The 11,373-nt window shown below is 41.6% G+C and overlaps 1 protein-coding gene across 1 annotated transcript in view; it reads left to right on the forward strand.

The window, feature by feature from the left end:
• The first annotated feature begins 7,319 nt into the window (after positions 1-7,319).
• FAT4 (FAT atypical cadherin 4) overlaps positions 7,320-11,373 on the forward strand; it is a 252,930-nt gene continuing 248,876 nt past the window's right edge. The window contains exon 1 of the mRNA XM_014522959.2: positions 7,320-7,396. Within this exon, the coding sequence (XP_014378445.1) occupies positions 7,320-7,396 (77 nt within the window). The remainder of the gene's footprint in view (positions 7,397-11,373) is intronic.

Genomic DNA, 11,373 nt, shown 5'->3' on the forward strand with positions numbered 1-11,373 from the left:
GGTCTTAAAGAGGAGGTTAGATAGGCATATGGCTGGGGTCATCTAACCCCAGCCCTCTTTCCTGCCTATGCAGGGGGCGGACTCGATGATCTATTGAGGTCCCTTCCGACCCTAACATCTATGAATCTATGAATCTATGATAGGAAAAGTGTAGCCCTGGGGCTAAATGAATGGCAGGGCTCTTCCAATTTGGTATTGATACCATTTTACTATACCAGCTTCTTCTGATTAAGACAGATGGTTACTCCTCAAAATGTAAAAGGAAGTTGTTTTTCTTTTAAGTGATAGAGGCATAGCGAAAGCATTACTAGAGTAGTGTGCAGTTCTTCTGCATTTTTGCTTTGCTGCTGTGATATAAGGAGAGCTAGTGGATTATATAAAATGTATCTCATATCCCAGTATTTTCCAGTTGTCTGGTAAATTCTAATTCACACTGTGGACATTTTATTATTACTATTTTTAATGTAGTCTTATATTTAATTTCTTGTTATTTTAAAGTTTCTGGATTTCCTTGCTGTGATCATTTTGAGGGTTTTTCTCCTTCCATCACCACATTAAATCATTTTTATGAGTGGCAGGGACCTTATTAAGTCTTAGGTTTTTTTCCATCAGAAGTGAAACTCAAAAGTGATCTGACTTTGAGTGAGATGCTGCCAGACCTGGTGCTTGGGTTGTAGAGGAAGTCTTTAAAAATATTCTAAACTGGGCGGGCTGCTGACTTCAATGAGGTTTCATTGACAGCCAGGCCAAGAGCTATTAAATAAAAATCTTTAATCTAATAACAAAAATGGTAGTGGTACAGTGCTTTTGAGAGCACTGCTGCATACTCTAGTCATGAAAGGACTGCTGAGGAAAAAGAAAACATACTGCAGCAGACATATGTTAAAAAATAAGACTACTTGTTTCAAACTGATGTATTCTTAGTCTATAAAACATAGTAAGAAAAGTATTTGAATTATTTTTTTCCAAGCAAAACTTATATATTAAGTGCAACATATTGAAGGACTTATTCAGCAATGATTAAAGTGAGTGGCAAGAAATATGGCCATTGAGTCAGGCTCTAAACACCTTAATCTCAATCTCCCTGCACCAGGCTCTGATTAATACAACATTAATTTCATTAACTAAAATGCACAGAAGTCAGGATAATTAAAAATTATGCTTATCACGCCTGAACATACTATTTACATAATATGGCTAGATGTTAACATGCAAACTTTGTTTGCTAGAGATATATGCTACTCATATCCCTCCTTCATGTGTGCTGTGCTAGATCTCTAGTCACTTCTGACATAAGTATTTGTGATAAGATTTTGAGAGCAAGGATTTATATTTATTAACATTCCACTAAAATGTCCAAAGCTTTATTTACCAACACTGGTATCTATATCAATGATATTACATTTTTGGAGAGGATCAGAATATTATACTTAATTTTTTTTATATACATTTTATTACACATGTTAGTACAATCACAAAAGTTCTGATCAGCTAATCTGAGTAAAGCACTGATTTATCCTTATCCTAGTATCACACAAAGTGTATATAACATTTTAACTATGAACTATTCATATACAAACCCTAGTGAAACAAATCAGAATTGTTCCAACTAACTTTAAAAGCCTTGGAATCTGGACTTCAAGAGAACAATACATAACTATTTTAGATATAATCAAAATAAACTAAAACAAGAACACTTATGCAATTTTTCCTTGTAGCAGCCTCGCTAAAGTGTTTTAAATTAGAATATTTTAACAAAAGAATGAATTAAGACAGAAACATCTTTAACAAAAACAAGGATAGGAGTAGGATTGATTTAGATTTTTCTCACTCATCCAAAGAGACATTGCACTTCCGTTTAAAAAAAAAAAGGCTGAGTTGAAGTAAGGGCTGGCTGGCTGAGTCTAGGTAAAGGAACAAAAAATAACCCATTCTTTTCAGATGGTGGTATGGTAGAAAGCAACCTAGGAAGTCCAGTAACTAAGCTAAAGGGTGGTGAAAGAAGATGGGGAATTCTATTACTTACAACCATAGTATTAATAAAACCCAGACTTGTTATCATCCTTTGCAGTGGGAAATTCACAATTTTATTACAAGACCTAGAATTTCCCACTACCATGCTAGTCTAGGGCCTGAAATAACATTCTGGAGGAAGCAGATTCCAAAATGTGCTTATGATAAAAGAGCCTGAAAGCTGATCTCTGGGACTGCCTTAAGGATGTCCGCAATTCTCAAGCAATTTGGTTGTCATAGCACCTTCAGTAAAATATCAGAGCATAGAAAATATCACCTGTCAGATTTTATTAGCCTATAAAGCAAGCTGGCTAGGGCTGGCATTGAGACATATACTTTAACAAAAAAAAATGATCAAATGTTGTTTTATGTAGGTAATGGCAAGACCAGTTTCTGCAATAAAGATTCCTGGAAATACACAGACTAAAACACTTACAAAGAAAACATGATTTTTTATTATAACCAAAAAAAATAAAGGGAAAAAGAACTATTATGAAAAAAAACAGTATACAGTACAAAATAAGAAACCTAGGTCATGATTTTTGATTGTTGTAAATGGGTATTGATACATAAAAGTGTAGTATACTGAATTTTATCAGCTGAAAATCTGTCCCCAAAACCTTACAAGTAAAACTAGAAAAATAATAAAAAGATATCATTATTTTAGGATACTGATCTTAAGGACGGTATTTTTAAGGAAACTGAAAACTGTATTGACATATCAGTATTCGGGTCAAGTACAGTGCCCCTCCCTTTCTATCCTGCCCACCACCCCTCCAAAAGAAAAAGTATTTTGTTTCCAGAAGTTTCACCTACTTTGTTTTCATAAACATATGCCGTATTTTCTAAATGACATGGCCTGATAAAATGGCCAATCAGTAAGGGCTACCAGTATATTCTTCATATGCTGAATAAAAGGAGAAAATATCTCATCAGAAAAAATATTTTTGTGTAAACAATTGGAACTAGTTTGAATGATGCCATCAAAATTAGTTAAACCACTATTGATGTCACAGTACATAGATCATAGGATGCTAGGATAAGAGAGGGGGCAAAGATTGCCCTGAATACTAAAACTGCTTTTTTTTTTTTTTAATTCTATGGGGCACTAGAAGAATGACTAAGCATAGTAAAATAATTAGCTGAGGAGCTCTCGATGTCTGTTTTTAACAGTTGAACCCTAGGGAAGTTCTAAGAGACTGGAAATAAGCTAATATTTTGTCAAAGTTTAAGCATGCTAAACAGATAGCCCAGGTAATCTATAGGCTGATAAGCCTGACATCAGTCCTAGGTGAAATCACAGAAAACCATTGCTATGGAATGCAGTCGTAAATAATTGAATCATGGTAACATAATTAATGCTAGGCAACACTGTTTAATGAAAAATAAATTCTGTAAAAACAAAACCCCGCCCCCCCCCCCGCCCCCCCGGCACAACCTTCCTACTGCTTTTGATGGAATTAGAATTTTCATGAAATCTATGCATCATCATCACTTACATTTTATTCTGCTTGACCTTAGTTAAAAAGGCACTCTACAAAACTAATTTGATCCTGCTATATAGATTAATATTTGTTAATTGTTAGGGGGCACTAAAGCCCAGCTCTCTAGGACATAGCTGTGGCAGAAGGCCACCTCTGTTTCTCCCCAAAAACTGCTCTGTGACAATTTGGTTACTATGGGCCCTGCAGAGGGTACACACCTTGCCCTATCTCTTTAGGTAACTGGATACATTCCTATTTAACTGTCAAATCCTCCTTCTGTTTGGGATTCAGTGGGAGCATCTACAAGTGCATTAATGCGCTTTTCCTAATGTTTATTAAAATTTGTAGCTCCGGTGTGAGGTACTAAACAAATGTGCATTAGGCTTCCCTAATGCACAGTAGCACAAGTGTATGTTTTTTAGGTGACAGGTAATGTGCAGTAGCCTATATTACTGTGTATTAGCATAATAGCATGTTTTTTTATGCACCGCTTTAAAGTGCAGTAAAAAAGTTATTGCACATGCATTAAAGTACACATGTAGCTGCACTCAGTCATACACATCTTGCAATTGAATGCTGTGCTTACAAGTCTGAAATATATCCTGCTGCTTTTAAATATTTGTAATTAGACACTCAAATACCCAAAGTAGTTTCCCAGTTTAATTCATATTGCCTTGATTAATGTTCAGCAAATGGTCTGTGATCTTATTGTAAATACTTTCTTCTCAATAGTGTGATTCATTCTGGGTTCTCATAGCACTATCCTCATCTGAAAGAGTATTGATGACATTTCACAAGACGGTCTAAAATTGCAGAGAGGAAAGAACAGGGACACAGTGAATAGCCTATGATGTTTTTTTCTAGACACTGTTTATCAAAAATGTCATATTTCAAATATTTGACCTTTAAAACATTATGATGTATCTAGTAGCAAAAGCAGAGATAAGCTCAGAGTGTCAGTTTAATAGGAGTATTAAACCTATAAGAAACCTTCTAATCTACAGTCTAAATTTATTTGTGTCCAGTTTCTACTCATTTGTTCCCATTCAGACATTGTCTTTGAGCTTGAACAGCTCTTCTTTCTTCTGTTTATACCTCAGATGTATTTATAGACAGCAATTATATCCTCTCTTATCCTTGGTTATATAAGCCAAGACCTTTTAGTTTATTCTTGTACAACAGATTCTCCACTCATCCTATCATTCTACCAGTCCTTCTCTCATACTTATTCCAGTTAGAATTCAGCTTTCTTGAAATGAGTGACCAGAACTATATACAGAATTATAGATTACATTTTCCCAGTGCCTTGTAAAATGGTATTAATACTTTCATTAATACTAATGTAAATATGCTAGACACAAGTGATATCTATTAAGGCAAGATGCCTTTCAGACTGGCAATCCAAATATATCCTCTTTATAACCACCATGCAATACTACTTTTCCAGAACTAGGAAAGAATGCAGGATTCCTGATCTCCAAAATTCTTCTGCTATCTAGCAAATAATTGTATAAGTTACTAAGAAAGCGTGTGTCAAGTTCATATATAATGACTGCTTCACAGATAGCTTGGTAATTATACCTATGATTTAAGTGGTGGAGGACTAGGCTAAAGTTAGAGAGTTCAAACATTGGTATCAACTCAAATGTTAAGGACAGAAGGACCACTGCCTGATCTTCTGCACAACAGACATAGAAATGCATTCAGCAAACCTTGTATCAAGCTCTTAATGGCTACTACCAGTATATGATTGAATTGTAATCAGAATTTGCATAACCAGATTTCTTTTTAATTTGTATGGTAAGAAAACATCTGTAACAAGCTCCACGATAGCCTGTGGGTTCATGGAGTGTTATGAATGCTTTCTTGTGGTTCTTTCACCAATAAGGTGTGTCTGGTCTCATTGAAAAGCCCATGCTATGCTTCATACATCATGTTATGTTGTCTGTGTATATCTTTATGCCTTCTGGACATGGTTTAGTCATGGAATTGAGGGATGCTGTAGCAGGACCCAGGCTGAGCAGCAGCACCACAATGGGCCCTGTGCGCCTCATGCTCAAGAGGTGGCATGCTCTCTTGCTTTCAAAACTCACTCACCATGACTCATTGTAGTTGAAAAGAGATATAAGGAGGTGGTATCTGCTTGCAGAGAGTTGGCTGAGGTCAGTAAGGGTCGATGTTGGGGTCTTCTGTGGGGCTCTTCCTCCCCTACCCCCCACCCCTGTCCACTCAGGGTTCTAGTTGGTGCTGGACACTCATGTCTGGCCATCCTGAGAGACCATTTTGCAGCTCAGGTGGAGAAAGAAGCAGCCAGGTTGTCTGGAGTCACCATGTTTCAGCTGTGTTCATGGGGTTTTACTGAAAGTTTAGTCAGCCAGGCATAGCCCAAGCTGCAAAGCAAATAAACCAAGAGCAGGTAAAGTGACCATGCCCTAGGCTCTTCTCTGGCCCTCTGGGTACCTTGGTTGCCTTCTCTCAGGAAATCCCAGTTTCACAGGGGTTGCTGTGTACTTGTTTAGTCTGTGTGGGCCTGCCTGGACTAGGCAGTCCCCCAGAGTAATGTGGGGCCAGGGGGATCACAAACCCTGGCTCAGCCCCTAAGGGTACCTGGTTTCTCTTGGCAGTGTGATGATCCAACATCAGTCCAGAGAGCTCAGATGCTCCAGGTCCCATGCTCCTGCTTCCCTACCTCTGTGGGGAAACACAATGAGATCCCTCATCTGCCATTGTGTTCCCATTGTCCTAGGGTTTGTGTGTCCTTGCACAGGGATTTCTGGGCCAGCTTGAGACAATCTGGCCCCTTCCTCACCCCCATATGCTCGGCTACTACTAGCAGGTGTTAGGAGCCCCTGAGGGGCTCATTATTCCCTGAAGCTTTTGCCTCCAGGCCCCAGGTGGTGCTCCATGCACCAGCTGTCTGCTCTGGGTTACAGTCTGAGCCCACATGGGGCTTGGATTCTGACCTCCACCCCAATCCGACTGCAGAGCCCAGGGAATGCTTATCATGCACTGACTGCCTGTCTGGCTGTGCAGAGGGGACGGTTCTGGGAGCAGAGACTCACTGTTTCTGCATGAACCTGGCTAGGGATCTGCTGCCTGCAGGGCATGCTGGTGAGTGGAACTGTTAAGTATCTTTTGCCATGGTGTCACTGGGACAAGAAGAACTGTCACTCCCAGATGGGCAGAAGAAGACATTACCAGGTTGGGCACCAAAGGCATGGTCTGCCTATGTAGCAGAGTGATGAGCAGGGCTCTGCGTTCGTCCCTCAGCCCTCATCATCTCTGGAGCATGTTGGTGAACTCAGATACTGCCAGTTGCCAAGTTGGGGAGAAAACCAGCTCAGAGAACTCAAAAGCTGCTGAGCTACCAGTTGCCAGGTAGGGAGAAAACCCAGCGTGGAGCTGATCCTGGAGAGGCCTGGGAAAACCCCATGCAAATGAACTTAACTTGACTTGAGGTATGGCAAAGAGACACTGGGTGGAGAGGCCAGTTGACTGGTTGCTCAGTATCCAGAAGGAGAATTAAAGGCAGCTGTCTTTGACTGGAAAAAGGAGATGAGAGAGGGCGGAGGCTCCTGGCTGCAGTGGTCTCAGACACGGTGAGAGGGGCAACTGGCCCCAGCCTTTTCTGTTATTGCATATTTCTGTTATGCCAATGGATATGGATTGAATGTAGGGGTGGTGGAGCTCCCAGCCAGTGGTGCCGTTTAAACACACAGGGCAACCAAACTGGGAAGCCTGGCCAACCTTAAAGGGGCAGGCCTCAACTTGGACGGTGACTACTGCAAGTGATAAATCCTACCTGCGGGAGGATTATGCATAATGGTGAACTGCCTCCTGTTACGTGAATTAAACTTACAGCAAGTTGTGGCGGATGACAGTGACAAGAGGCAGCACCTGTAAGACAGTCCCGGTCACAGGTAGTACCCAGGCCTGGGCACCTAGCTCTGATGAACCCACAGCTTATAACAGGGAAATCAACTCCTCTGCCGCAAAAACAGCTGATAGAAATGGGCCATCATTCAGAAGAATGCTAGATAACCCACAGAGAGACATTTCTGGAGGATTCTGGAGAAACATGAGAAATTCGGACAACGTTAACTGGAGGGGTGGAGCTGACTTGGAAGTATTATAAGGTCTGTCTGTAAAGTGGCCAGGATCTTTGGATTTTTCCCACACTGGAGGAGGGTCAATGTCCCCAGTAGCCAGAACTGAAGGAATGAGCAGGAAGATGATATCTGGAAATAATGGCAGACCTCTCAGGGAACTAGGTGGTAGCCAGTTGACATGGTAAAAATTGTTACTTGCTTTTTTGTTTTGTCTCCAAACTTATGGTCAGTTTTCATTGTATATATTTTTTCACCTATATGATGAATACTCTTGTTTGTCTCCTTACTGATTGCCTGTGGTGATGAGTGATGTCTGGGTAAGTGATATTCCAGGCTAGCCCATTCAAGGGGGACCAAAAATCTCTTTCACTACCCAAAAGGAAGCCACCTGTGGTTGGCAGAAATTCCCCTGCTGCAGCTGTGAGGTCCAGCATAAGGGCAGTGGAGTTGAGGCTTGGGGGGATAAGGAGTTACTCCAGGCCAAAACTTGATCTTTCTTAGGACATGTGAAAAGACAGAAGGGAGAAAGCCAGGCCCCTGGGGGTACCCCACTGACAAATATGTGACAACATCCTTAACCTTTTTTTCTTATTTTCTTAAAATGCTCCAAACTGTAAACATGATGTGTTTCACATTTCACTCATTTATCACATATTTTGGCTTCATTCAATTTACACTCTAACACACAACTTTCACCTCAAAACATTTAAAGCAAAATAAGTTCAAAATGTTCTGAATATATGACAGCCAGATGTGCTAACCTGTCGACACAAAAGAATAAGATCACCATCAAGACTTTGCATTAAAGTGGAAGTTTGATGGCATCTGGATTTTATGGTTCTCAGTATCTGGAAGTGGAAACCTGAAGTGTCAGGGTGTATCATCAATAGAACTGAAGGTATAATTAAGGTGGCACCAATAACCTATCTTGGTGGTGATGTGAAAGAAGAGACTTAGTTCTAATGAGGTGATTTTATAACTTTAGTAGCTCATTTGGAACATATATAACCACTGAAGTGTGATCCTAGGTGCAAAACAATTTTGTTCTGTCCCTGGTTCAGCTGTTTCAAATTGTTCAGTTAATTTTTTTCCTACCTATTACATTTTTTAAAGAGTAAAACATTATATAAACCTATTTTCAAAATGTTTTCATTATTTTTTCTGGCAACACTTTTAATCAAATTGTTACCAGAACAATTATCAAAATGACTATCAGCATTTATCTATTAAAGTACAAGTTTTGGGAAATTATTTTTTTTAAGTAATTCTTCTGTTATTTTCTCTAAGCTTTTTAAACAAAATGCTTGCTTTGGATCCTGTAAAATAGAAACATCTTTAAACTAATATTAACAATCTGACTTTTAATTTTATTATTTGCTTTAGTATCAAAAGATATAAAAAGGTTTACATACATTGTACCTGATGGTTAAATATTGGAAGATCCCTGTCTTATTTTATAGACAATATGCTTTCAAATACCGAGTTAGTCTTTCTGTCCATCTGTCTGCCTATCGTTACTGCTGGCTGCAGTAACATTCATAGCATTGCAGAATATCATTCATGTCAGTCAAATGAGAGATGTCTTGTTATTTCCAGGTATCATCATTTATCCAAGATTAAATTGCAACAATGCTAGTTTGTGGAGCAATGCAGCTTAGGTCTATGTACTCACATCCTGCAAAAAAAGGTCCCTTTGATTTTTCTTTCTTGTGCCTGGCTTTAAATTATTAACAGTAATTTTTTAGTTGTAAGCAAAATGGATAAAGTTGGTGGTAAATTGTCACATACACATTTTCAGTTAATTCAGTCTGAGAAGTTGTAGTTTTATCTTCTGATCTTTCAGACCACTGGCCAGAAGAAAGAATTATGATTTTATGCACAACGCAAATGATATTAATGATAGCACCCATTACACACACACAAAATACTCTACTACTGAGTCATTGTAATGCACCAATTAATTTATGGCTCCAAACCCCTTTGAGAGGTGGGTGTGTAGAATTAGAAATGCACATACTGTTTCTGAGTGCCAGGTTCTGTGTTTGGAGCTCATATTTAGCTGGTAAATGTGTAAAATCCTATCTAATGTAGAGTGAGAAAATTCTCTAGGCTAAGTACAGACAACTGAATTGATTCCTGAGGTGAAATCAATTCAGTCTATGCAACTTTCTCAAAGTTGTATAGATTTGACTGTTATTGAACAGAATACCTGATCGCTTGTGGGTTGGCCAAGGTAGGAAAATGCCTTCACTAGGGGGCACTCCCTCACAACACCTAGCCGTGCAGGGCTGCAAAGGTCCTAGCTCTGATTCCTTGCCACCCCCCACATCTGTCAGGTGGAGGAAGTGGGTGTGTGAGAGGGGAATGGATTGGGGGTGGCTCTGGCCCCCCAGCCAGGGTCTGCACAATAGGTCAAGGAGAGCCTCCACCTGCAGGGCTTTCCCCTCCACAGAGAATGCCCCAGCCCTGCCCCCTTTCCAGGCCCTTGCCTGTCAACCTTGTTGGCTTTCTCCCCTACACTGTGCAGATCCCAGCTGGGGGACAAGAACGGAGTCCATTCTCCCTACCTAGCCACACCCCCTGCAGCTGACAGGTGGGGAGCTGGCAAGGGGGTGGGGCTGGAGCATCTGCAGCCTGGAAGAACCAAGCTGCAGGGGAGAAAGCCCCTGCTTGGGAAGCTTTCCCTTCCCAGCCCCTGTGCAGACCCTGGCTAGGGGGCAGGGCTCCATTTCCCACCCCCGCCCCCCGTCACTGACGGGTAGGGGGCTGGTGTGGGGGCAGGGCTGGGGTATTTACAGCCTGGAGGAGCTACACTGTGGGGGAGAAAGTCCCCACCTCAGGGTCTTTCCCCGATACCCACTGTGCAGACCCTGGTTGGAGGGCTGGGGCAGGGGTCCGTTCTCCCCCACCTACTCCCTCATGGCTCACAGGTGGTAGCCTGGCAAGGGGATGGTGCTGGGGAGTGTGTAGCTTGGTGACCCCAAACTGCAGGGGAGAAAGCCCCCAGCTAGGAGGCATTCCTCCTGCTCCCACTCCCTGTGCAGATCCCAGCTGGGGGGTCAGAGCAGGGGTCTATTTCCCCCCCACCTGACCCTCCATGGCTGACAGGGGGCTGCGAGAGCAGTCCTAGGGTGGCAGAGCCATGGTAGTGGGGGAAAACCCCCATCTGTAGAGACTTTCACCCACCCACCTGCTGTGCAGACTCCAGCTGGGGAGAACCAGGGATGGGGCAGGGGTCCATTTTCTCCCTTTGCCTGCCCCCCTGCCACCACAGGTAAGGCTGGGAAAGCTGCCTCAACTGCATGACAGTTGGGCCACCCGGCTGGGCTGGAGCAGGCAAGCTGGGGCAGAGGCTAGCCACCTGACTTATGAGGGGGCGGTTAGTGGGGCCTGCATTGCATCCTGGGATTCAGCGGGGCTGAGACCTAACTTGTGTCAGGAGGGGATCTGGGACAGAAGTTCAACAGACCAGTTTAACTTAAATCTGTTAAGTCTGATACTACATCCATCCAGGTCTGTCTTAAGTCAGTTTTGGCCATTTTGAAACTGGTCTATGCGTAGTGAACTTTTGCTCCGTTACAGGTTTAAACCAGTTTCTGATCACTTATACCAATTTATGTGTAATGTCTTCCCCTAGTCCTAGTGACTAAATTACGGTGGATGTTAACAACTGCAAATTATTTTAGTGAAGGCTGACATTATGCTCCCAGTTTTCTTCCTAGGTGCACTCTATTTCTTTTCTGATGTAAGAGCAGCGTTGTTTCCTG

The sequence above is a fragment of the Alligator sinensis genome, unplaced genomic scaffold (genome assembly GCF_000455745.1).
Source record: "Alligator sinensis unplaced genomic scaffold, ASM45574v1 scaffold1029_1, whole genome shotgun sequence".
Classification (NCBI taxonomy): Eukaryota; Metazoa; Chordata; order Crocodylia; family Alligatoridae; genus Alligator; species Alligator sinensis.